Source organism: Prionailurus bengalensis, chromosome B3, assembly GCF_016509475.1.
Source record: "Prionailurus bengalensis isolate Pbe53 chromosome B3, Fcat_Pben_1.1_paternal_pri, whole genome shotgun sequence".
Taxonomy (NCBI): Eukaryota; Metazoa; Chordata; class Mammalia; order Carnivora; family Felidae; genus Prionailurus; species Prionailurus bengalensis.
In genome coordinates this window covers 5781750-5807000 of record NC_057355.1, presented here as the reverse complement: position 1 = coordinate 5807000, position 25251 = coordinate 5781750, and the positions used below count along the sequence as shown (strand labels likewise).

General features: G+C 54.4%; 3 protein-coding genes across 8 annotated transcripts in view; 2 read left to right on the top strand and 1 right to left on the bottom strand.

Moving 5' to 3' along the window:
* SEMA4B (semaphorin 4B) overlaps nucleotides 1-8402 on the top strand; it is a 39920-nt gene extending 31518 nt beyond the window's left edge. The window contains exons 6-15 of the mRNA XM_043553934.1: nucleotides 507-618; nucleotides 902-1015; nucleotides 1151-1302; nucleotides 2384-2565; nucleotides 2704-2854; nucleotides 3767-3977; nucleotides 4059-4174; nucleotides 4437-4603; nucleotides 6408-6493; nucleotides 6719-8402. Of these exons, the coding sequence (XP_043409869.1) occupies nucleotides 507-618; nucleotides 902-1015; nucleotides 1151-1302; nucleotides 2384-2565; nucleotides 2704-2854; nucleotides 3767-3977; nucleotides 4059-4174; nucleotides 4437-4603; nucleotides 6408-6493; nucleotides 6719-7461 (2034 nt within the window). The 3' untranslated portion in view covers nucleotides 7462-8402. The remainder of the gene's footprint in view (nucleotides 1-506; nucleotides 619-901; nucleotides 1016-1150; nucleotides 1303-2383; nucleotides 2566-2703; nucleotides 2855-3766; nucleotides 3978-4058; nucleotides 4175-4436; nucleotides 4604-6407; nucleotides 6494-6718) is intronic.
* Nucleotides 8403-10184: 1782 nt separating this feature from the next.
* On the bottom strand, nucleotides 10185-14197 carry CIB1 (calcium and integrin binding 1). The gene is made up of 7 exons (XM_043553933.1): nucleotides 13963-14197; nucleotides 13786-13820; nucleotides 12412-12520; nucleotides 11138-11288; nucleotides 10873-10991; nucleotides 10708-10796; nucleotides 10185-10442 (listed from the first exon to the last, which is right to left on the bottom strand). Exons 1-7 carry the CDS (start codon nucleotides 14011-14013, stop codon nucleotides 10421-10423), a joined length of 576 nt encoding a protein of 191 aa, XP_043409868.1. The 5' UTR covers nucleotides 14014-14197; the 3' UTR covers nucleotides 10185-10420.
* A 131-nt stretch (nucleotides 14198-14328) lies between these two features.
* On the top strand, nucleotides 14329-24176 carry GDPGP1 (GDP-D-glucose phosphorylase 1). 6 transcript variants are annotated; one of them, XM_043553928.1, is made up of 5 exons: nucleotides 14329-14699; nucleotides 14934-15009; nucleotides 21343-21399; nucleotides 21766-21816; nucleotides 22816-24176. In XM_043553928.1, the coding sequence occupies exons 4-5, from the start codon at nucleotides 21778-21780 to the stop codon at nucleotides 23983-23985; spliced, it is 1209 nt and encodes a 402-aa protein (XP_043409863.1). In that variant the 5' UTR covers nucleotides 14329-14699; nucleotides 14934-15009; nucleotides 21343-21399; nucleotides 21766-21777; the 3' UTR covers nucleotides 23986-24176. The 6 variants fall into 6 exon arrangements, with proteins under 6 accessions (XP_043409863.1, XP_043409862.1, XP_043409865.1 ...); XM_043553927.1 differs by having other exon boundaries at nucleotides 14934-15063; XM_043553930.1 differs by lacking the exon at nucleotides 21766-21816.
* Nucleotides 24177-25251: the final 1075 nt, after the last annotated feature.

The window sequence follows — 25251 nt, the reverse complement described above, 5'->3', positions numbered from 1 at the left end:
GAGCCCTGAGGCCCCGCCCCACATCTGGTGGCCGGGTTGGCCTGCAGGGGGAAGGAAGGGTGCCTGTGAACACCCTGGCTGACCCAGGACACCACCCCTTGCTTCCTCTAGCCGTCCCCTGCCCTCACTCTGCTCCAGAGCCCACCTCGTGCACCCCTCCTCGCACACACTCTTGCGTTTCTTCTTTTCACCCGCCTGTGGCGGAGGGCGGCACTTTGAGGCAGCGGGTTGCAGCTCGGGAGTCAGACATGCCCGGGTGTGAATCGCATTGCTGCCCCTTCGAGTCCCGTCTAGTCTCCTCTGTGGCCCCTGGGGCCGGTAGGGCCCACCACACAGGGCCACTGCCAGGCGGTGCCAGCACTGTGCCCCCGGTGCAGAGATGAGGGTGGTCTGCCTCCCACCTCTCCCCCCACAGAGCTGCCTTCTGGGGCACACCTCCCTCCTTTCCCTCCAGGCCCGGGGGCTCCTTGGTGAGCCCCTGAGCTCTCCTGTCTGCTTCCCTGCAGAGTGTGGAGAACTTCACTCTGGCACAGGACGAGGCGGGGAACATCCTCCTGGAAGATGGCAAGGGCCGATGTCCCTTTGACCCCAATTTCAAGTCTACGGCCCTGGTGGTTGGTGAGTGTTGGGGGCAGAGTGGCAGGATGGGCTCACTGAGGCTCCATGTGCGGGGCAGGGGGGGGGGGGTGGCCCCCAGGCCTGAGCTGGTGGGTTCACACCATGCTGATTCCCAGGGGGCACGGGGCGACCCTTGGCTGCCCTTGCTTTGGCTGTTCCCAGTTGCCGCTCTCTTCCCTGTCCACCTCAGGCGCGGTGGGCAGTGCTGGGGTCACTCCGGGCCCTGAGCAGGCGGAAGGGGCCGTGCCGAGGGGCCATTCCCATGGGAACGTTCTCTTGGCAGACGGTGAGCTGTACACTGGAACAGTCAGCAGCTTCCAAGGCAATGACCCGGCCATCTCCCGGAGCCAGAGCCTCCGCCCGACCAAGACCGAGAGCTCCCTCAACTGGCTCCAAGGTGAAGTCCTCCCCACGCACCCGGTGGGCAGTCCCCGGAGCCCAGGGAGGGGCGCGCTCTCCCTGCAGGGCCGAGAACACTATCCCGCCTGTCCGGGATGCCCGGGCTGACTCCGTGCTCCCCGTCGGCCCCCAGACCCAGCGTTTGTGGCCTCAGCCTACGTTCCCGAGAGCCTGGGCAGTTTGCAAGGGGACGATGACAAGATCTACTTCTTCTTCAGCGAGACTGGCCAGGAATTTGAGTTTTTCGAGAACACCATCGTGTCCCGCATCGCCCGCATCTGCAAGGTGAGGGACGGGCCGCCCCGGAGACCCCAAAGGCTCCTCGGGTACAGGATCAGGAAACGCCAGGAGATGGCATCTCCTGTCCTCCAGGAGGAACAGCTTGGAGAACTGCTTTCCTCTCTCTCCTTTTAAATGAGAATAGCTCTTAATGTTTTTTTTCCTATTTAAGAAAATGTGGAAATACAGAAAAGTGCGCACAACAGTCACCTACAAGGTCAAGAGGCAGCGGACCATCGCGATCCAGGGCATAGTCTCAAACCAGGCTGCCTCGGTTCAAACCCCACTGGGTCCTGTGACCTTGGGCAAGTCCCGTGCCCTCTCAGTCAGCGTCCTCGTCTGTTCAGTGATGTTGCGTGGGTAAAACCCATCCACAGAAAGCTCTCAGGAGCGTGGTACGCAACAACTAGATGTGGACCGGGTCAGCGTTAGAACCCTGCTGCCTCACCACAAGTGACCACGCTGTTAACGTTTTAGAACGCCCCTTGGGAATCTTTGTTTGTGTATGCATAAATATATACGTATTTGTGTTATTAAAACACGGCTTACAAAGCAAGAGTTCTACTGTAATGCGGGTATTTAGGTGTTTGCTGGGAATCGTGACCTCTTTCCCTGCGTGTAGGCAGACCCCTCTCTGTTTCTGGCTGTTCCACAGTGAGGGAACTGTCCTTTACTCGGCCGGCCTCCTGGACATTGCCGTCAAGTCCTCTTGATTTGATTTATTTATTTTGTATATTTAAAGTTTCTTTATTTATTTTGAGACAGAGAGACAGCACGAGTGGGGGAGGGAGAGAGGGAGAATCCCAAGCAGGCTCCGCACTTGTCAGCGCAGAGCCCCTGTGCGTTGCTCGAACTCACGAACCTCAGGATCACGACCTGAGCCGAAGTCGGACGCTCAACCGACTGAGTTCCCCCGGGCGCCCCGCTTCTCGCTTTTAAATGGAACTCGGCCCCAGCCGTGGCTTGCCCTTCCCAGGGTCTGGGTCAGCTACCACTACCACTGGGGAGGGGCCGCAAGGGGCACCAGGCTCCCCCTGCCTCCCAGCCCCTGCCCAGGCTGAGCCCAGTGTCTCTCCCCCTCCCCCAGGGTGACGAGGGCGGCGAGCGGGTCCTGCAGCAACGCTGGACGTCCTTCCTCAAGGCCCAGCTGCTCTGCTCGCGGCCCGACGACGGCTTCCCGTTCAACGTGCTGCAGGACGTCTTCACGCTGAGCCCCAGCCCCCAGGACTGGCGGGACACCCTCTTCTATGGGGTCTTCACATCCCAGTGGTACGGCCCCCGGGGACCTAACCAGAGATGGGACGGCTGGGGGGTGACGGGACTGGGGCCCAAAGCCGGCCTTGGGGCTAAGCCGGCCTCATGCGGAGCCCCGGGGCTCCTGGGTTAATCCAGCCATTTCCACGGTAGGCACAGGGGGACCACGGAGGGCTCCGCCCTGTGTGTCTTCACCATGAAAGACGTGCAGAAGGCCTTCAACGGCCTGTACAAGGAGGTGAACCGGGAGACACAGCAGTGGTACACTGTGACCCACCCAGTGCCCACACCCCGTCCCGGAGCGGTAAGTGTTGCTCTCTGCACCCGGGCGGGGTGCGGATGACAAAGGTCCCCACACCGTGCTGGGCTCCTTGGGCTTCTCTGAGCCTGTTTTCTTGAACGTGGGGACAAGAGCCAGGCCTGCTTGTCTTACTGGGTTACACGTGGCTACGAGTGCTGGAATGCCGTAGCCCTATCTAGAGTGAGCAGGTGTGTGCCCATCGGGACACTTAGTGCACGCTTCTGTCATTGTCCCTGCACGCGCGTCTCTCCCCTGCCCAGCTGTGAGCTCCTCCTCTAGCTGTTGCGTGACCTGTTGAGTGACGCGCGGCCCGGCCGTGGGGATATGGTCCTTCTTTCCATCCAGCTCAATAGGCTGCCCATAATGGCAGCCTATTGGCATTGGACCTTGAAACAGGGATTTGAGTGCCGGGGGTTCATAAGGGAGGTGATCCAGGAAGCACCGTGAGGGAATAGGAAAGCTAGAGGAGGAAGCAGAGCCAAGGGAGGGCGTCCCCGAGCTGTCACCGTCGTGGGCACCTGGGGCCCTGGGAGGGCACCTTCATGCCCCCCGCACTAGGAGACCCTGGTCAGCCTAGGCTTCCTTCCGGCACTGGTGAAAGGTTGCTGAAGCAGCCGAAGCGTGGCATGCTTCCTGAGGCCTGGGGGAGGGCGAGGGGCCTGGGCAGGGAGGGGAACCCCGCCGGCCAGGGCCCCTGGGTGCCCCACACCCAGGCTTCGCCCCGGGGCCTCCCGAGCGGTGTGCTGGCTCCCTGCAGCACCGCGGGTGACGTGCAGTGGCGTCTGCGGGGCGGGCGGGTGGCCCTGCCGTCCACCGCGGGGGCAGGGCCTGGCAATCCTGGCGGCGGCCACGCGGTTCCCGCCCTGCTGGCCGCTCTAAGCGGCACCGGCCTCACGCCGCCGCCTTCTCCTTCAGTGCATCACCGACAGTGCCCGGGAGAGGAAGATCAGCTCGTCCCTGCAACTCCCAGACCGTGTGCTGAACTTCCTCAAGGACCACTTCCTGATGGACGGGCAGGTCCGCAGCCGCCTGCTGCTGCTGCAGCCCCGCGCCCGCTACCAGCGCGTGGCCGTGCACCGCGTGTCCGGCCTGCACCACACCTACGACGTGCTCTTCCTGGGCACCGGTGAGTGCCCGCGGCGGGGCGGGCTCGGGCTCGGGGGACGCGGCTGTGGGGCTGTGGGCCTGAGCGCCGTCCGTGTTCCAGGCGATGGCCGGCTGCACAAGGCGGTGGGCGTGGGCCCCAGGGTGCACATCGTCGAGGAGCTCCAGATCTTCTCGCCAGGACAGCCCGTGCAGAACCTGCTGCTGGACGCCAGCAGGGTGAGCTGGAGGAGGAGCCCGGGGAGCACACCCGGGTGCCCCTCATTACCGATAAGCGGGCCCCAGCCAGCTTCTCCCTGGCGCCTGCAGGATGGAAAGTTCCCGTCTCGTGGCATGAGCCACCGGAAAGTAGGGTGCCCGGGGGCGTAAGAGGAGGCCCCCTGGGGAGTGGCTCTGGTGGGCACGCGAGCCAGGTGCAGCTGTGCGAGGTGGCCCCGGCCGCCCGTGCCCGCCTCTCACCCCCCGCCCCGTGTCCGTGCAGGGACTGCTCTACGCTGCCTCCCACTCAGGCGTAGTCCAGGTGCCTGTGGCCAACTGCAGCCTGTACCAGAGCTGTGGGGACTGTGTCCTCGCCCGGGACCCCTACTGTGCTTGGAGCGGTTCCAGCTGCAGACACGTCAGCCTCTACCAACCTGAGGTGGCCTCCAGGTGAGAGCTTCTGCAGGCCCTTCCCATTGTCCCACTTGTCCATCCTGTGCCCTTGGCCTCAGAGCACCTTCCACAGGCCCTCCTTTTTTTTTTCTTTTTTTTAAACATTACCCTTCTGACTCTCAAAAGGGTTCTGGCTTAGGCAAGAAATTACGTTTGCCTTACCCATTCGGTAGTGTGAAGTGTCGCAGCAATGAAAAATTAGCGTGCAAATTTTTCTTTAACAAAAAATAAGGGCTACGCAACAATCCGTTAACAAAACCCATTAAAAATGGCTTTCAAGAGAACTAAGGTTGTAAAATGTTCATACGGAAAACCTAAAAAGTGGAGAGAAGCGTAAACAAAATAAAAACTGTCGCTAATCCCACCACCTAGAGAGAATCCCAGTGAGATTTTGATGGAAATATAGCCTCCCAGACTTTTCTCTATATATGTAAAATACAAATACATGTGTTTTATTTATTTTAATTTTTTTTAATGTTTTTTTAAGAGCAAGGGGGAGAGAGAGAGAGAGAGAGAGAGCGAGGGCGAGAGAGAGCGCTAGTGGGGGAGGGGCAGAGAGCGAGAGGAAGATAGAATCCGAAGCAGGGCCCAGACTCCGAGCTGTCAGCACAGAGCCCAACGTGGGCCTCAACCTCAACAAACTGTGAGATCATGACCTGAGCCGCAGTCGGACACCCAACCAACCGAGTCACCCAGGCGCTCCAAAATACATGTATTGTATTTTATTTTATTTTATTATTATTATTTTTTAATGTCTTAATGTTTATCTTTGAGAGAGACAGAGACAGAGCATGAGTGAGGGAGGGAGGGGCAGAGAGAGAGGGAGACACAGAATCCGAAGCAGGCTCCGGACTCCGAGCTGTCAGCACAGACCCCAACTTGGGACCCGAACCCACAAACCCGAGATCATGACCTGAGCCAAAGTCTGGCTCTTAACTGACTGAGCCACCCAGGTGCCCCTACGTGTATTTTAAATAAAGATGGAATCTGTCCCCCTTGTAGTGACCTTGCTTCACACACATGGAGACCTGGTGCCGATTTTATATTTCAGAGAATCACATACGAGTACACACATGTCCACCTGGAAGGATGCACCACAAATACTCCCCGTCACGGTTACCAGATGGTGGGTTGTGTGTGGCTTCCGTAGTGTTTTCAGCCTTTGTACTTGGTTGAGTTTTTAGGTTTTCTGAGTGTATCAAGAATGACTTTTAAGGGGCTTCTGGGTGGCTCAGTCGGTTAAGCGTCCAACTTCGGCTCAGGTCATGATTTCAAGGTTTGCGAGTTCAAGCCCCGTGTCGGGCTCTGTGCTGACAGCTCAGACCCTGGAGCCTGCTTCGGATTCTGTGTCTCCCTCTCCCTCTGCCCCTCCCCCACTCGTGCTCTGTCTCTATCTGTCTCTCAAAAATAAATAAAACCATTAAAAATTTTTATAACAGTTTAGAAAAAAGAATGACTTTTATTTTTTATTACGTTTTATGTTTTCTAAAAGCTCATATTGCTTTCGTAATTCAGGGGAGTGTGACGGTAACTTGTATTTAGAATAGATAATGTATAAACAGAGGAGGTGCTGGCTCAGAACCTGCAGGTGGGGAATCAGCATGGGGAAGCTGCCTTTTTACTCCTGCTTTGGTCCTGGTGGTCCCTGAGCCTCCCTAGGCCCTTGGCCAGGCCTGGGTCTGCAGGGCCACGTGATGGCCTGGCTGTACTGAGGAGGGTGGTGGGGGGTGGGGTGCGGGGAAGGGCGATGCAGGCTCACAGTGGTTTCCTGGCTTATCCCAGACTGTCTCTTGGTCCCCAGGCCGTGGATCCAGGACATTGAGGGGGCAAACGCCAGGGGCCTCTGCAACACGTCCTCAGCCCGGTTTCCGGCTCCTGTACTAACAGGTAAACTGCCCTGTCCGAGCTGGAGAGGTGGGGGCCAAGTCCGCTGAGAAGCCTTCTGCAGGCGATGGTGGGTATAAATGCCCTTCCTTCTGTCCACGTCCCAGACTCAGAGTCCCCCGAGTTTTCCATCATGGTACAAGGATCACAGTCCAGGGAGAGGCGGGTGAGCTCGGGGCCACCGTGGATGCCGGGCCCCCCCTCACCCCGTGCGTCTTCTGTCTGTAGGCGAGAAGCCGTGTGAGCAGGTCCAGTTTCAGCCCAACGCAGTGAACACGTTGGCCTGCCCCCTCCTCTCCAACCTGGCCACCCGGCTCTGGCTCCACGACGGGGCCCCTGTCAACGCCTCGGCCTCCTGCCGCGTGTTGCCTACTGGGGACCTGCTGCTGGTGGGCAGCCAGCAGGAACTGGGGGTGTTCCAGTGCTGGTCGCTGGAGGAGGGCTTCTGGCAGCTGGTGGCCAATTACTGCCCAAAGGTAGTAGAGGACATGATCGCGGACCGAGCAGACCGGAGCGGCGGCATGCCCGTCGTCATCAGCACGTCGCGGGTGAGCGCGCCGGCCGGCGGCAAGGCCAGCTGGGGTGCGGACAAGTCCTACTGGACCGAGTTCCTGGTGATGTGCGCGCTCTTCGTGTTCGCTGTGGTGCTCCTGATTTTATTCTTCCTCTACCGGCACCGGGGCGGCATGAAAGCCTTCCTGAAGCAGGGGGAGTGTGCCAGTGTGCACCCCAAGACCCGCCCTACGGCGCTGCCACCCGAGACCCGGCCGCTTAACGGCGTAGGCCCCCCTAGCACCCCTCTCGACCACCGAGGCTACCAGGCCCTGTCAGACAGCCCCCCGGGGCCCCGCGTCTTCACGGAGTCCGAGAAGAGGCCGCTCAGCATCCAGGACAGCTTTGTGGAGGTGTCCCCGGTGTGCCCCCGGCCCCGGGTCCGCCTGGGCTCTGAGATCCGGGACTCCGTGGTGTGAGAGCTGACTTCTAAAGGACTCCACCTTGGCTTCAGAGGCCGTGAGTGCTCAGAGGGGGTCAGCCGGGCCTCCGCTTCTCGCGGAACACAACTGTGGCTCCCGACCCTCGGGAGCGATGGAGCGGGCCACGTAGCGAGGCCCCCTCCGACCCACAGCCGCGGCCCCGGAGGTCCCAGCTGAAGATGGGGGCCTGTCTCGATGGACAGAAGAGCGCTCCCTGTGTAAACTGAGCCCTTTGTTTAAACAACGGAAAATGTGAAACAGGAGTGAGGAGGAGACAGCCCGGAGCCCCAGGCGCGCACGCAGCCCCTCCCGCAGCCTCAGCCTCGGAGGCGTGGGAATTCGCCCAAAGTGGTTGTCTGAGACAGAGCTGGGCACCCCCACCGGCTGGCCTCTTCCACCTTCTGCCTTAGCCTGCCGCCACCGGCTGCCCCTGGTCTCTGCCGAGGCAAGGGCCGGCTCGGGCTCCGTGCGTCCTGCCTCGACGGCTGGCCGGCCCATTACAGCCATCATCCCGTTACCTCAGGGACCGGGGGGGGGGGGGGGGTGCCACACCGCCCCCGCAGCCCTCCCAAGGCCCTGGGCTCCGGCTCACCTGCTGGACCTTTCCAGCCTGTATCAGGCTGTGGCCACGTGTGAGAGGGGGCAGCGCGAGCCCTGGAGAGAGTTTGTAATGATGGACGACTTTCTCTCGGAAGCCTGCCTTCCTCCACCCCAGCCTGCAAACCTGTGTCCCTTTTCCCCACATCTACCCCAGACTCCCCCCTAAACCTAGTCCTCCCCAGAGTCCATCCCCTGTACCTTGCCTGCCCCCATTCTAAGGTATATGGACACTGCCCAACACAGGGGCCCTGAGTTTATGTGGGTTTTATATTTTTTTTTAATGAGATGCACTTTACTTTTTTTTCTTTTTTTAAATAAAATCTAAAGAATAGAAACAATCATGGCCTTTCCTCTTAAAGGACTGTGACTGAAAAAAAAAATTTTTTTTAATGTTTGTTTATTTTTTGAGAGAGACAGAGTGTGAGAGGGGAGGGGCAGAGAGAGAGAGGGAGACACAGAATCCAAAACAGGCTCCAGGCTCTGAGCTGTCAGCACAGAGCCCGACTCGGGCTCAAACTCATGAACGGTGAGATCATGACCTGGCTCATGACCTGAGCCACCCAGGGGATTCTACTTTTTTTTTTTTTTTTAATGTTTGTTTATTTTGAGAGAGAGGGAGAGAGAGAGCATGCACACATGCACACAAGAAGGAGAGGGACAGAGAGAGAATCCTAAGCAGGTTCTGCCCTGTCAGTGCAGAGCCTGATGCAGGGCTCGAACTCACGAACTGCAAGATCATAACCTGAGCCAAAATGGAGAGTCGGGACACTCCACCCAGGCACCCCAAAGGACTGTTATTTTCTGAGGTTGGTCTAGTTCTCTGAGTTCTGAAAGGTTCTGAACCTCCTCGTTCCAGGGGCTAGTGGGCCAGAACCAGCCTGGCCTGGCTAACTCCATCTCTCAGTGGAGTATGGTCCTTAAGGTGGGAAGTGTAATGCCCTGATGGGTTGGGGGCAAGGAACTCATTTGCTTTCCCTCAGCCCCTTTACTCTGCACCTTCCCCAGTCCATTCAGGGTGACAGCACAGGGGATCAGGGGTTTTGTCATTTTCTTAGTTTTCAAAATTTGTTTACAATTTTTTTTGTGTGTAAAAAAATTTTTTTTAACATTTTATTTTTTTTTTAACGTTTATTTATTTTTGGGACAGAGAGAGACAGAGCATGAACGGGGGGGAGGGGCAGAGTGAGAGGGAGACACAGAATCGGAAACAGGCTCCAGGCTCCGAGCCATCAGCCCAGAGCCTGACGCGGGGCTCGAACTCCCGGACCGCGAGATCGTGACCTGGCTGAAGTCGGAAACAGGCTCCAGGCTCTGAGCCATCAGCCCAGAGCCCGACGCGGGGCTCGAACTCCCGGACCGCGAGATCGTGACCTGAGCTGAAGTCGGACACTTAACCGACTGCGCCACCCAGGCGCCCCTTTTATTTTATTTTTGAGAGAGAAAGAGTGCGAGTGGGGGAAGGGCAGAGAGAGAGAGAACTGCAGAATACGAAGCAGGCTCCAGGCTCCGAGCTGCCAGCACAGAGCCCGATGCGGGGCTGGAACTCATGAACCGTGAGACCATGACCTGAGCCGAAGTCGGACGCTTAACCGATGGAGCCACCCAGTGCCCCAAAATTTTATTTTTTGAACGATCATACAGTAAAACTGATGTTTTTTTTTCTTTTGGCACACAGTTGTGTAAATTCTCACACGTGTAGAAATTCATGTAACCACCACCACCATGAGGGTATAGAGGGGTTCCATCTGTCCTGCTACCCTTTATACTCACACCCTCAGTGGGGGGTGGGCCAGGCGAGCTATAGTCTCACTTCCTCTTGCCCCTTTAAAAAACTTTTTTCATGTCTGTTTAGTTTTGAGAGAGAGAGAGCAGAGGAGGGGCAGAGAGAGAGGGAGACAAAATCTGAAGCAGGCTCCAGGCTCTGCACAGAGCCCGATGTGGGGCTTGAACCCACGAAATGCGAGATCATGACCTGAGCTGAAGTCGAAAGCTCAACCGACTGAGCCACCCAGCGCCCCCACCCCCACCGGCCCTTTAAATCCTGTTGTTCCCAGTATGACCAAAGGTTCCTGGAAGTCCAGTCCTGTCCCATACCTGTGTTTCTAGTATCACGCAAAGGGTCAAAACATCTACACCTTTATTATAGATTAGTAGAACACAAATCGAGCGATGACAGTGGCAGGAGAGGCCCCGCCATGGAGGGCCTTCCCCTGCCTGGAGCAGGACTGCACAGTGCCAGCTCTGGGCTAGGCCAGCTCGGCCGGCCCTGGCAACACAGGCATGACCTCGGCCACAGCTCAGCAGTGGAAAGGCTCTTGGGCAGGGTGCTTGCTGGGACACATGGCTGTGGCTCCTGTCACAGGACAATCTTAAAGGAGCTGAACAAGAGAAAAGTGGCTCGGGTTTTCTGCTGGAAGAGGAGGGGAGACACTAACCCCAAACTTACCCACATCTTCCCTAAGACCCTTTGGAATGGGCTGACCCACGTCTGTCCGTCCCCTTTGGAAGAGCTGCCCTGAGACGCTGAGAGGAACTGGGGCCTTCTCAGCCCGGCTGCCACCTCCCATCCCAACATCCCAGGCCCAGCTGCAGCAGGCGGGGACCCAGGGGTAACCAGAACGCAGGGGGACCGTGACCTCATACCTGGCAAAGTCTGGTGAGCGGGAGATGACGTGCTGGAACTCTGAGAGGTTGATGGTGCCATCCCGATCGATGTCGGACTCTTCCAGGATCTGGGAAAGGACAGCTTCAGGCCAAGTCCTAGCCCTCCCCTCCCGCTCCCTGGCCCGGCCCGGCCCGGCTACTCACGTTGTCAATGAGTTGTTTCATCTCTGAAGCACTAAGCTGCGTGTCCTCGCCCGGGCCCGTGAGGCAGTTCACGAGCTGGCTCAGGTCTTCTCGGTTCAGGGTTCCATCATCATCGAAGTCTATGGACAGACGCAGGAAGCCAGAAAGAATGTGGTCAGTGTGAGTTCCAAGGCTCCACAGAGACCCCCGGCTCCCGAGCAGGAACACCACCACCAGGACCATGTGGGAGCAGGCCGTGTCAGGCCAGGCTGCTCCTGGCCCTCACCGAAGATGCGGAAGGCATAGTGGGACTTGAGGTCTGGAGTCGCTGTGTCACTGAACACACTGAGGAGGTCCAGGAAGTCCTCGAAGCTCAGGCTGTCCCTCGCTGGCGATGTGGAGAAGACTCTGCAGATTCGCTCCTTGAAGGGGTTGGCCTAGGCAAGAGAGCCTTCTGTGAACACCATGGGATGTAGCCCAGGTCACACACTCCTCAAACCCTGCCAGGAACTGGAGGGAGCAGGTCACGGTACCATGAGCTTGGGCTCACGGGAGAGCATGCTCAGTGTTTTGGGACCAGCATGGAGGGTGGGAGAGCCAACTGACTGAGGAAGAGACAGGGACGGCTGTAACCGAGTCAGTTTGACCCAACAGCAGGCCTAGGGGCAGAGAAGGAAGATGAAAGCATCCTAAGCAGAGAACAAGATGGGCTGGTTACTATAAAACACGTTTACTTGAACACTCACTGTGTTATAGGCACCAGGCCGGGCCCTTTGCGTAAAAATTTTTACAGCAACCCTGTGGAGAGGCATGGCCTCTGGAATAGAGCTTCTCAAACCTTAATACAGTAACTTAACTCCTTTTATTTATTTATTATTATTTTCAGGCTTATTTATTTTGAGAGAGAGAGACAGACAGACAAAACTAGAACAGGGGAGGGACAGAGAGAGAGAGGGAGAGAGAGAGAATCCCAAGCAGGCTCTGCACTGTCAGGACAGAGCCCGGTGCAGGGCTTGAACTCACAAATTGTGAGATGACCTGAGCCAAAATCAAGAGCGGACGCTAAACCAACTGAGCCACCCAGGCGCCCCTCAACTCCTTTTAAAGGACAAAACTTAGGGGTGCCTGGGTGGCTGAGTTGGTTAAGCGGCCAACTTCGGCCCAGGTCATGATCTCACAGTCCATGGGTTCGAGCCCCGCATCAGGTTCTGTGCTGACAGCTCAGAGCCTGGAGCCTGCTTTGGATTCTGTGACTTGCTCTCTCTCTGCACCCCACCCACCCCCCTGCCCCGCTCATACTCTATCTGTCTCAAAAATGAATAAACATTAAAAAATAATAAAATTAAAAAATATAATAAAGGACAAAACTTACTTGACTCTCCAATAATATGTCCAAGAATCCCAGTTTGAAAAACACCATTCTAGCTAATTCCACTGGGTGATTTTGATAAAGCCCTTGCCCCCAGGAAATTGGGACTAAATGGAGGAAAGACCAGAATGGGGGACTAGTGACCACATGATCTCAAGACGAATAGCAGAGGCAGGGTGGGGGACTGGCACCTTGAGCTCTGGAAGGCTGAGGATCTGCTCCAAGGACACTCGTGTGTGCAGTGACTCCTCCGTGCTCCGGTGCTCCTGAGGAAGCAGCTCACAAAACCGCCTGTGGGCTCTGGCAGAAGGAGAGGAACCTGTTGGCAAACCTTCCTGTGTGTATCACATCCCCACTCCTTGCCTTGCTACCCATTAATAAACCAGGTGACGGGGCGCCTGGGTGGCGCAGTCGGTTAAGCATCCGACTTCAGCCAGGTCACGATCTCACGGTCCGTGAGTTCGAGCCCCGCGTCGGGCTCTGGGCTGATGGCTCAGAGCCTGGAGCCTGTTTCCGATTCTGTGTCTCCCTCTCTCTCTGCCCCTCCCCCGTTCATGCTCTGTCTCTCTCTGTCCCAAAAATAAATAAACGTTGAAAAATAAAAATAAAAAAAAAAAATTAAACCAGGTGACAAGCTAAGCCACATACACAGAGCTTCTCAGCCATCAGGCATAAGCCAAAGGGAGATATGTCACAAGACTACAGGCTGGGAGTCCATTCATGCAATGGGTATTTACTGAGGGCCTACTGTGTGCCAGGCACTGTACTGGGGCTGGCTCTAGAGCTCCCAGAGGGATGGAGAGGGTGCAGAAGGAGCCAGCAGTTGGCCCTGAAAAACAGTGAGAAAAGAGTAAAGTCGAAACCTCACTTTCATTTCACTCCAGGGATCTCCAGCTCCTCAAAGCCTTCCATTTTAGCAGCTACCTAAACGATCTCTTCCTCCGCCCCCAGCTCCTTCCCACTGGGATTATTTTTGCCAAGAGAAGCCAAGGAATCGCCTCACTCAAGCGCCTTCACCACAAAAAGCTGGCACACGGCTAGGAAGGGGTTTCCAGCCCGAATTCAAATCCTCTCACTTGGAGCGTACTCTTAGGCAAGTAAACAAACTTTTCGGAAACCTGATTCATTGTCCCCGCACCTCCCTCCTAAGGATTGAATTAGGTAATATAGGCAAGCACTTCGCACAGTTGCTGGCGCACGACGAGTGCTCAGTAAGCGTTAACGGTCACTGTATATATTCAGGTCAAGTTACGAGGGGCCGGGCTCCCGCTAGGCGAAGTCCGCCGAGCCCCCGCCGGGCTGGGGCAGGAAGTTCGATAACGCAGGAGCCAGGGAGCGCAGGCCCCGGAGCGCCCAGCCCGGGCGGAGGCTCCGAGGTGGCTCTGCGGTGCGCATCGGGGCCCCCCGAGCCGGCGGGGAGGGCTCGCGGCCGGGGTGCGGGCACCTGCTCGGCCGCGGGCCCCGTCCCTCCCCCTGGGGGACCCTTTGTTAAACTCGTCTGTGGACAGAGCCCCCCGAAGTCGCCTCTAGAAGATCCGGGAGCTGAGGTTCGAGACGGCACTTACAGGAGGATCTCCTGCTTGGTCAGGAACGTCAAGTCCTGGAAAGCAAAACGGGAGGGGTTCAGCGGGCCTCCCGGAGGCCGCGCCCGCCCTACCGCCCGCCCCGGGACCCAGCCCCGGGACCCCGCTCCGCAGCGCAGGCCCGCGCGCAAACTCCCCGGGGACCGGCGTCCCGCGCACCTGGTACTCGGCCAGCAGCTCCTTGGACAGGCGACTGCCCGAGCCCCCCATCGCCGCGCCGCACGCAGAACTCCGCCAACTCGTCTCGGGGCGCCGGCAACTTTTTCACTTCCGCCCTCGGGCCGCGTCACCGCCCCGTTCCCGCGGCAACCGCTCCTGGGGCCACCGCCCCCGGGCCCGCCCCCTCCTTAAAGCGCCCAGGCGCTCCAGGCCGGGTTCAGCGGGCCCGCTTCGGGAGGTCCGCGGCTAGCTGGAGGCGGGGCCCGGAGCGGGGCCGGACGCTCTGGGGGCGGAGCCCAGCCCGTACGGCCCCGCCTCTGAAGCGGACGGGGCGTGGCCCGCCGCGCGCGGGCGTGCAGACTGCGCATGCGTTCGACACGCCACTGCCTCGCCATGGCTGGGATAGGAGCTTGCGGTGAGTGTCGCGTTGCGTCCGGTTCGACTGCAGTCGGTGATGGCGGAGGCTTTGGGCGCGGTCCGGTAGGGGCATCAGGGAAGTACCTGGTGCCTGGATATCCGGGAAACCTCGAGAATCGCTACGTGGCCGAAGGCTGCCGGCCAAGCATCCGCTCGGCGAGGGCTTTTTCATTCAGCACGTACCACTGTGCCCTCGCCGCACGTGTTGCAGCCCGCATGCCACCTCCAGAAATCACAGAACCTTGCGGCCCACTGACGCTGTACGCAGAGTGCCGGGAGCCGTGCTTAGTGATCTTCGATTTTCACAAGGGCCCTGCAGGGTAGGTTCCCATTTTACAAATGGGGAGAACAGGTCCGGTGCGGGGGGGGGGGGGGTCCGTGACTTGTCTAAGCTCCATTTTGAAAGAGGTCACCCCAGTCTAAGTCTCTTTTCATGGCTCTCCATGGCCATACTGCTTACTCCAGCCGACGTGCTCTCTTCTGACCCACGTCGCTTCCAGAGGCGGTAAGGACCGAGGGTGACCTGTTTGCTCTTGTCCCCTCTCAATCTCTAGGAAAACGCTTGGCACGTAGAAAGCTTCAACGAATTGGATGCATGCATGCATGAACGAACCTACACTAGTCCAGAAGGTGAGGATTACAGGTTCCTGAGAGGAGGAGGTGGGAGTTTTCAGCTTTATTGAGGTATAGTTGACACACTTGTTGGAATTCGTTCTTGACTCTCCTGATTTATTCTGCTTGCTGATCTTTGTGAAGTCTAAGCCTGATCATGTTGATTTCAGCTTAAAACTAATGATTAAAAACCAGTCTAGGACCCTCTGAAATCTGACTTCAGCCTCTGTCCCTTTCTCTTGGCTCTCAGTTCCTTTTCCGTCTTAGCCTCAGGGAAGCCTTTCCTGCTTCCCTAGACTAGGTTAGGAGTCTTATACTTACAGAATCCCCAGTGCAGTTTATGTTGACTTGGCTTACTTGTCTGTAAGCCCCGTGAAGAGCTAGGAGAATTGCGATCTACAGGATCTGGCAGTTGTTGAGTAAATGTTGCTGAGTGACTTCCCCAGCACTGAATAAGGCCTTCATCTATCTGAGAGTGACTTTAGTAAGACTCACTATATCAGCGTGTGAGTCCCACCGTTGTGGAAATGTTCTCTTCCAAGAAGCGGGGGCTGCAGAGCAGTGAGAACACCAAAACCAGTCGAGGTGAGTGGAGTGTAGCCCAGTCCCAACCTGATCATCCTGACAGTAGGCTGGCTCTTCCCGTGCAAGAAAGGATTTTTCGGGCACCTAGGTGGCTCAGTCCATTAAGCGTCCGACTTCAGTTCAGGTCATGGTCTCGCAGTCTGTGAGTTTGAGCCCTGCATTGGGCTCTGTGCTGACAGCTCAGAACCTGGAGTGCTCTTCGGATTCTGTGTCTCCCTCCATCTCTGCCCCTCTCCCACTCATGCTCTGTCTCTCTCTCTCTCTCTCTCTCTCTCTCTCTCTCTCTCTCTGTATCTCAAAAATGAATAAATGTTGAAAAAAATTTAAAAAAAAAAGGATTCATCTTTGGATAGTAAAAGGATAGACAGGAAACAGGAAGCTGTCATAGTGTCTCCTGTACTAGACTGAGGGGAGGGAGTACTGGCCCGCCAAGGCCAGTCCCTGGACTTCATGGTGAGACTATCTCTTCACAGTGAAGATGTGGAAATAGGCCCTGTGCCGTGGTGACCATCAGTGACATAGATCTCCCAGCCACCTCACTTGGTGCTAAGCCCTTCTTTGAACAGCCTTCTGATTATAATGTTGCTTCCTGGTACATTTTTATATAGAGGAGGGACTATACTGATTAGCCAATATGAACATTTTGTGCCGTTTGGCACATTTCTCATTGTAAGTTATTAAATAGGCATTCTGAGCCTGGTTAGCATACCGTCCTGCCTTGCCTGATCAACTCTTGAAACAGTGTAAAACCTGAGTTGCTGATAATGCTTTTAACAATAGCTTCTAGGGGCGCCTGGGTGGCTCGGTTGAAAGTCCGACTTCTTGGCTCAGCTCATGATCTCGTGGTTCGTGAGTTCAAGCCCCACATTGGGCTTGCTACCATCAGCCTGTCAGTGAGGAACCCAGTTTGGATCCTCGTCCCCCTGTCTCTCTGCCCTTCCCCTGCTTGCACGGACATACGTGCTCTCTCTCTCTCTGTCTCTCTCAAAATATAAATTAAAAAAAAAGTAGCTTCTAGTGTTTCCTGTGAAATTATTTTTTATTTATTTATGAGAGAGAAAGAATCTTTTTTTAAACAATTTTTTTATATGTTTTATTTATTTTTGAGAGACAGAGCACAAGTGGGGGAGGGGCAGAGGGAGAGGGAGACACAGAATCCGAAGCAGGCTCCAGGCTCTGAGCTGTCAGCACAGAGCCCGACATGGGGCTCAAACGCACAAACCGTGAGATCATGACCTGAGCCCGTCAGATGCTTAACTGACTGAGCCACCCAGGCGCCCCAAGAAAGAGACAATCTTAAGCTCCACACCCAGCACAGAGCCCGATGCAGGGCTGGATCTCATGACCTTGGGATCATGACCTGAGCTGAACCACCAGGCTCCCCTTAGTTGAATTTTTTTTTTTTTTAAGTTATGTTCAGGGGCGCCTGGGTGGCTCAGTCGGTTGGGCATCCGACTTCAGCTCAGGTCATGATCTCACAGTCCGTGCGTTCTGGCCCCACGTCGGGCTCCGTGCTGACAGCTCGGAGCCTGGAGCCTGCTTCAGATTCTGTGTCTCCCTCTGTCTCTGCCCCTACCCTGCTCATGCTCTGTCTCTAAATTTGAAAAAAATTTAAAAAATTTTTAAAGTTATGTTCACAACTACTAACTCATGGATTTGAATTCCATTTTTTTGTTGTTGTGGTGGTGGTTGTTTTCCAGGACACTTATTTCCCTGCTTATAATACTATTTCTTTCTTCCTATTTCCCTTGGGACATTAGGTAGGATGGCCACACAAGCTTTCTCTGAGGCAGTGACATTTGATCTGAGACCTGAAAAAGCCAGCCATGTGAAGAAAATCTGGGAAAAGGGTGTTGTAGGCAGGAAGCGCAGAAGACACCAAGGCCCTGAGCAGGAACAAGTCCAGTAAGAGTGAAGAGCAGAGAGAGGTGTGAGAGAGAGAGGCACAGCTAAGGCTTGAGAGCCCAGAGCCCGCGGTGAGGAAATGGACTTCATTCTCAGGGCTCAAGGTCACATTCCTAGTGAATGCTAGGGCTGGAATTCAAGCACCTCGTCAGCCTGTAAAACCTAATCTCTCACCTTTGTCCCAGGATGATACCCACCTCACAGACTCGTCCAGGTCACTAGAGAAAACTTAGAACGTGCCTGGCGCAAGATAGACGTGCAACCGGTGTCCCCTTTCTCCTGGTTTTCCTGTAAAGGTTTGATCCTGTCACACACACTCACTACTAATTGATCACTCTAAATTATTCTTCTTTATTCGTCCATAATGCTTTTTGCCTACTGGTTCACTTTAGTATAAATATGACCAAATGCATTTTCTACTGATTCAACTGATCAGTATATCTTTACTTGTATTTTTAGCCCTCTGGTGTCATCTTAGCCCTGGGTCCTTTGTCCTAGCCCCTGGCTTTACATGTTATTCCAGATTTGTATCTCGCCCACACCTTACCCTTGACCTCCAGGTTTGACTGTCAGCTGTCTACACCATGTCTCGGATGCCCAGGTTCCCTCCTGGGCTCCTCCTCTTCAGTCCTCCCGTTTTCTAATCAGCCTGTGCCCACCCCCCACCCCACCATCAGCTCCACCAGCTCTGTAAATGCCACTGCAGTGTACCTTGTCCCTGAAGCTAGGTCCCTCCTGCGTCTTCCCCGTGCCTCAGTGCCCCTAGCCAGCCTGTCCGCGGGCCCTGTTGGTTGGGCCCTGCAGGCAGGGCCCACGTCCCCTTCTCCTCTCCATCTGTTGCCACCTGTGCCAGCCATTCTGCCTCTTCGCCCGCCTGGCCGTCAGAGTCGCCTCCCAAATGGTCCCCTTCCGCTTTGCTCCCCTGCAGCCACTTCCCCCACGGCATTTGGGAAAAAGGTTTATAAAGTATCAGATGGTCCTTCTGCCTAGAACCTCCCAGGGATTTCTTTTTCCATTTAGAATAAGACCCAAGCTCCTGGCCATGATGCCTAAGGCCCCACAGCTAATCTGGCCCCTGCCTTCCTCTCCAGCCTCATTCCACCACCACCTGTTGGCCATGTTCTAGTTAATAGTGGCTTCCTTTCTGCTCTTGAACAGACCAAGCACCTGCCTGACTCAGGACCTTGGACTTGCTATTTCCTTTCCTAGAATACACTCTCCTCGACTCTTCATTGCAGGGTTTTTCTCATTCTGCGTGTCTTCCCTCTGCTGTCACCTCAAAGAGCTGAGCCCTGCCCTATTATTGAAGTCCGATGCCCTGATCCCACCTTTTGGTTACCGTCTCTTGTATCATGTTTATTTCCCACAGAATACTATCACCGTGTTCATTTTGCTTGTTGTCTGACTCTACCACAGGATATAAATTCTATGACAATAGGGACCCTTTTTACCTTATTTGCTCCTATGTCCTCATTGCCTCATATGTAGCAGTTACTTTTTTTTTTTAGGTAGGCTTCATGCCCAGCGTGCAGCCCAACACTGGGCTTGAACTCAGGACCCTGAGATCAAGACCTGAGCTGAGATCAAGAGTTGGACACTTAACCAGCTGAGCCGCTCAGGTGCCCCTGTAGTGGTTACTTTAAATAGTTGGATTTTGTGGCTCAGCTGAACATGGAGCAGGTGCGTGGAAGAGGTGCCCCCAGAATATCGGGAGTGGGTGTGAGGTGGCCGTTGACCCTGAATAAATGGATGAAGGAGAGAGTAAGCGAATAGTCTTAAGTATAGCTCAAATAAATAGCAAAGTATTGGATTTCTTAAATCTCTTCTGAGACTCACTTAAAATTATTTTTAATTGTGGCAAAATATGCATAAGATTTCACATCTTGACTATTTTTTTAATGTTTTTTTGTTTTTTTTTCTATTTTTGAGAGAGAGAGACAGAGTGCAAGCAAGGGAGGGGCAGAGAGAGAGGGAGACAGGATCCGAAGCAGACTCTGGGCTCTGAGCTGTCAGCACAGAGCCTGATGCGGGGCTCTAACCCATGAACCCTGAGATCATGACCTGAGCCAAAGTCAGACACTCAAACGACTGAGCCCCCCAGGTGCCCCGATGTCTTAACTGTTTCTAAGCGTGTCGTACGGCAGTGTTAAATATGCCACATTATTGACTCTTTTCATCTTGCAACAGTGAAACTCTGTACCATTAAACAACAAAAAACTCCCTCTTCCCTCTCCCGGCCCCTCACAGCCACCATTCTACCTTCTGTCTCTCTGAATTTGACTGCTCTCAGTACTTAATATAGATGGGATCATATGGTAGTGTTCATCCTTTTTATTCCTGGCTTATTTCACTGAGCGTGATGTCCTCCAGGTTCATCCGTGTTGTGACGTGTGCCAGCATTTCCTTCCTTTGGAAGACTCAATAATCCTCCACTGTGTGAATGTACCACGTTTTGTTTAGCCTTTCATCTGTCAGCGGACCCTTGGGTGGTTTCTGCCTTTGGCTGCTGTGAAAAATGCTGCTATGAACACAGGTGTACAAATATCTGTTTGAACCTCTACTTTGAGTTGTAATCTCTACACTCCATGTGGGGCTCAAACTTACAACCCCAGGATCAAGAATCACATGCTCCAGGGGCACCTGGGTGGTGTTTGACTTGGGCTCAGGTCGTGATCTCATGGTTCGTGAATTGGAGGCCCATTTAGGGTCCTTTGTCCCCCTCTCTCTCTGCCCCTCCCCCGCTCATTCTCTCTTTCAAAAATAAATTAAAACGGGGGTGCCTGGGTGGCTCAGTTGGTTGAGTGTCCGACTTGGGCTCAGGTCATGATCTTGTGGTCCATGAGTTTGAACCCCTCATCGGGCTCTGTGCTGACAGGTCAGAGCCTGGAGCCTGCTTCAGATTGTGTCTCCCTCTCTCTCTCTGCCCCTCCCCTGCTCATGCGCGCGCTCTCTCTCTCTCTCTCTCTCTCCTCTCAAATAAATAAACATTAAAGAAAAAAATTTTAATGGAAATTGTTTTAAAAAATTTAAAAAAAAAGATTTGTTATTGTGGTGGGAGGCCTGGGTGGCTCAGTTGGTTAACCTTCTGACTCTTTTTTTTTTTAACGTTTTTATTTATTTTTGAGACAGAGAGAGACAGAGCATGAATGGGGGAGGGGCAGAGAGAGAGGGAGACACAGAATTGGAAGCAGGCTCCAGGTTCTGAGCCATCAGCCCAGAGCCCGACGCGGGGCTCGAACTCACGGACCGCGAGATCGTAACCTGAGCTGAAGTCGGACGCCCAACCGACTGAGCCACCCAGGCGCCCCAACCTTCTGACTCTTAATTTCACCTCAGGTCATGATCTCACGGTTCATGGGTTCTAGCCTCATTTCAGGTTCTGCTATGTTTCTCTCTCTCAAAGTAATCAACTTAAAAAAAAAAAAAAAGACTTGTTATTGTGGTAACAGCATAAGATTTACCATCTTAACCATTTCTTTTTTTTTTTTTTTTAATTGTCAAATTGGCTAACATACAGTGTGTAAAGTGTGCTCTTGGTTTCTGGGGTAGATTTCAATTTTCTCATCTACAAAATTGAAATTCTAGACCTATTAAGCTTGACCTTTTTTTTTTAAGTTTATTTATTTATTTTGAGAGAGAGAAAGAGTGCACGTGTGCATCTGTGAGCGGGAGAAGGGCAGAGAGAGAATCCTAAGCAGGTTCTCTGCATCAGCTCAGAGCCCTTGAACTGTGAGATCATGACCTGAGCCGCCATCAGGAGTCAGACACCTGACTGAGCCACCCTGGCGCCCCTGAACTAGACCTTTGGTGTGTGATTTTGTATGTTTTTTAATGTTTCCTTTCTGTTTCATTAATATGAAGTTTCTGGACCGGAAGAGCTGAGGAAGCCCAAACTTGAGCTGAAGCAACTCTACTGAGGTAAGCCTCCTTGTGAGGTCCTGTCTGAGCCAACAGCAGGCCCTTCTCCCGGACACCTGGGTCCACAGGGCTCCAAGGGCCGCGTGGGAGATGGGAGACAACCATGCATTTCCCCCTTGAAGAATCAACCCTGGTGCTTACGCACGTCCACACCCAAATGGCTCTCTGCGTGGCCATTTGGAATCACTACTGAACAGTGGAAAGGCTGTTCTTATAAAAGGAGTGGTCAGCTTTGAAACCTTGGCCATTCTTATACAAAAGAATGCTGTTTCAATTTTCTGTAGGGCCCTTTGATAATGTATCAAAAGCCTGAGCCATGCACGGGCCTACTCTGACCCAGTAGTTTATTGTGATTTTATCTTAAAGGAAAATAAAAACATGTCTGGAAACAGATACACAGGATGTTCATTGCAACAGGTATGAAATTAGCAACAACCTATATGTATAATTAAGATTGGTTAAAAATCGAAGTTCATCTATATATGAAAATAAGGCTGAATGTAAATGGTGATTTTTTCCCCCCAGGTGTTGGAATCAAGTGTTGTATTTTATTTTATTTTATTTTATTTTATTTTATTTTATTTTATTTTTAATTTTTTTTTTCAACGTTTATTTATTTTTGGGACAGAGAGAGACAGAGCATGAATGGGGGAGGGGCAGAGAGAGAGGGAGACACAGAATCAGAAACAGGCTCCAGGCTCTGAGCCATCAGCCCAGAGCCCGACGCGGGGCTCGAACTCCCGGACCGCGAGATCGTGACCTGGCTGAAGTCGGACGCTTAACCGACTGCGCCACCCAGGCGCCCCTCAAGTGTTGTATTTTAGCTCTGTTTGCTTCTCCACTCAAGAAAGTTGACAAGACGCTTGGGTGGCTGAGTCAGTTAACATCTGACTCTTGATCTCAGGGTCATGAGTCCAACTCCCACATTGGGACTTGAAAGAGAGAAAGAGAGGGGCACCTGGGTGGCTCAGTTGGTTAAGCCTCCTACATGGGGTCAGGTCATGATCTCGCAGTTTGTGAGTTAGAGCCCCACGTCAGGCTCTGTGCTCAGAGCCTGGAGCCTGCTTCGGGTTCTGTGTCTCTCTCTCTCTCTCGGCCCCTCCCTTACTCACACTCTGTCTCTTTCTCTCAAAAATAAAAAACAAAAGAAACATTAAAAAAGGGGGGTGGGGAGGGAGAAAGTTTATTCAATATACGTAACTTTTAGAAAGAACATGTATATTTTAATGCAGCAAAAATGAATGCTAACGTGTAGGCGATGGAATTGTGAGTGATTTCGTGTTTTCGACATCTTTTCCCAAAGGCATCTATTAAGTTTGTAATCAGAACAAAAAGTGAAATTTCTTTGAAAATAAAAATACAATCTCTGGAGATGGGTTAGCATCATGTATCTTTCACCTCTTATGACTGTTACAGGTCAGCCCCATGGCCGTTCCACACGATTCACACGAGACTTCCTATTTGCTGCCTCCAAACAGTAAGGACTGGGAAGGGCATGGCATTCCTGACTTTGTCTACGGGCAGGAGGAGCTGGTGCTGGAAGGGATTCAGTGGCCGAGGGACGCGCCCGGCCTCCCAGAGGACGCCGTACCACCGTCTCGCTTCGACTCTGTGCTCTGCTCCGCCTGGAGGCAGCGGATGGAGCTGGGGCTGTTCCGCTACCGCCTGGGGGAGCTGCAGACCCAAACCCTCCCCGGTGCCGTGGGTTTTGTGGCTCAGCTGAACGTGGAGCGAGGTGCGCAGAGGAGGCGCCCCCAGAGCATCAGTAGTGTGAAGCAGGCGTTTGACCCTGCACTGTTTAACTTCAACAAGATCCGGCCAGGAGAAGTCCTCTTCCGTCTGCTCCGGGAGCCCGATCTGCCAGGCGCTCTCCAGCAAGAGGACATCCTCGTAATGATCAATGTCAGCCCCTTGGAGTGGGGCCACGTGCTGCTGGTGCCCGAGCCCACCCGTGGGCTCCCCCAGCGCCTGCTGCCCGGTGCGCTGCGGGCCGGGGTCGAGGCTGTGCTGCTGAGCTCACACCCAGGCTTCCGCGTCGGCTTCAACAGCCTGGGTGGCTTGGCCTCAGTGAACCACCTCCACCTGCACGGGTATTACCTGGCCCACAGACTGCCTGTGGAGGGAGCACCGAGCGAGCCCCTGGACCCCGGGGGGCATCTGCACCTCCTCCAGGCCGTCCCAGCGCCCGCCTTCCTCTTTTACACTAGCGGGCCGGGGCCTGACTTGGAAGCCTTGATAGGCAGGGTATGTCGGGCCACCGACTATCTGACTGACCGCGAGATCGCCCATAATTTGTTTGTGACCCGGGGGGCCCCACCTGGAAAGACATCACCCTCCTCGGCTCTCACGGGGGTCCGAGTGATTCTGTGGGCCCGGAAGTCCAGTTTTGGGGTAAAGGAAGGCGAGGCGTTCAATGTCGCCCTCTGTGAGCTGGCCGGGCACCTCCCTGTCAAGACGTCCCAGGATTTCAGCAGTCTGACAGAGACGGCTGCTCTGGCCCTCATTCAAGACTGTCTGCTGCCCCCCGCCCAGGCAGAAGAGGTCCAGGCAGCGCTAGTGGCCTTGATAGCCCAGGACGAGCAGTAATCCTTCCGGAAGTATTTATTTTCTACCCGGTCTAAGTCCCTTTCCAGAGAGCCGTCCACAGGGTCCACAGGGGTCGTTTGGGCATTTCTGTGACTGCCTTCTTAACCTGTCTCAGCCTAAGGGGACGGGTAAAGAATTGACAAGTGGCCTCTTTAAAGAGAAGAAACGTTAGAATAAATCGAACAAATGAGCCTCCGTGCATGTATCTGCTTCTCACCTTCTGTCTTGGACAAGCCTCAGGGATGTCAAACCTGTCACTGAGAAGGGAGTATGCGCAAGAGTTCCGTACTCCTGACTTTGTATCTGGACTTTTCCCTTCGGATCACGTCTTGGCAGAGTGATAGTTCATGTGCCTCTGGCACTGTGCCCCCGTTTCCTCTGCTATCGCCTCTGCTTATTCTCCCGTCGCCCACCCCCCACTGGTTATCATTTCTTCATCCCTCCCGTCTGTTCGGCCCTGCTTACAGCACCTTCCCCTCCCAGGCCACCCTTGAATTTTCCTCCAGCCCTCAGCCCTGAGTTGAATATTCCTCATCTACATCATAAGTTGTCCTCACAACTTGAGTACCGCCATTTAACACTTAACAGATGAGGAGCTGGAGGCTGACAGGTTTTGCAGCTTGCCCAAGGCCAGACAGCTCTCAAGTACTGGAGTGGGGACTGTAGCATGGGCGGTCAGGTGTCAGAAGCTCGGGTTGTGCCCTTGTGACTGCCTCTCTAGGCAACTGCTCCCTTAATGGTGTCGTCCTTAGCAGTTGCCAGGCCAGGCGCTGAGCTGAGGTTCCCGTCCCGTCCCAGCAGAGGTTGGCTTCCTCTGTTCAGGCCTGTATGAAGCTTTTATGTAGAACTTTAGGTGTTTTATATCCCAAAGATGTTATAAAGTCTCATCGAGATAAGGCAGAATATGTACAAGTAAAAGTTCGTAAGAAGAACAGTTTAGGGGCACCTAGGGGGCTCAGTCAGTTAAGCGTCTGACTTCAGCTCAAGTCATGATCTCGCAGTTCGTGAGTTCGAGCCCCGCGTAGAGCTATGTGCTGACAGCTGGGAGCCTAGACCCTGCTTCAGATTTTGTGTCTCCCACTCTCCCTCCCCTGCTCATTCTCTCTCTCTCTCAAAAATAAATAAACATTAAAAAAATTTTTTTTAGGGGCGCCTGGGTGGCCCGGTTGGTTAAGCATCTGACTTCAGCTCAGGTCATGATCTCACAGTTCGTGAGTTTGAGCCACACATCGGGCTGTCTGTTGTCGGCACAGAGCACCTCTCGGG

Coding starts and splice junctions, on each gene's coding strand:
- CIB1 (XM_043553933.1), bottom strand. CDS start 14,013: ATGGGGGGCTCGGGCAGTCGCCTGTCCAAGGAGCTGCTGGCCGAGTAC. Junction 12,521..13,785: donor ACCAAGCAGGAGATCCTCCT/GTAAGTGCCGTC, acceptor TCCTTCTGCCAG/AGCCCACAGGCGGTTTTGTG. Junction 10,992..11,137: donor CTATGCCTTCCGCATCTTCG/GTGAGGGCCAGG, acceptor GTCTGTCCATAG/ACTTCGATGATGATGGAACC.
- GDPGP1 (XM_043553928.1), top strand. CDS start 21,778: ATGTCTGGAAACAGATACACAGGATGTTCATTGCAACAG. Junction 21,817..22,815: donor CAGGATGTTCATTGCAACAG/GTATGAAATTAG, acceptor TGACTGTTACAG/GTCAGCCCCATGGCCGTTCC.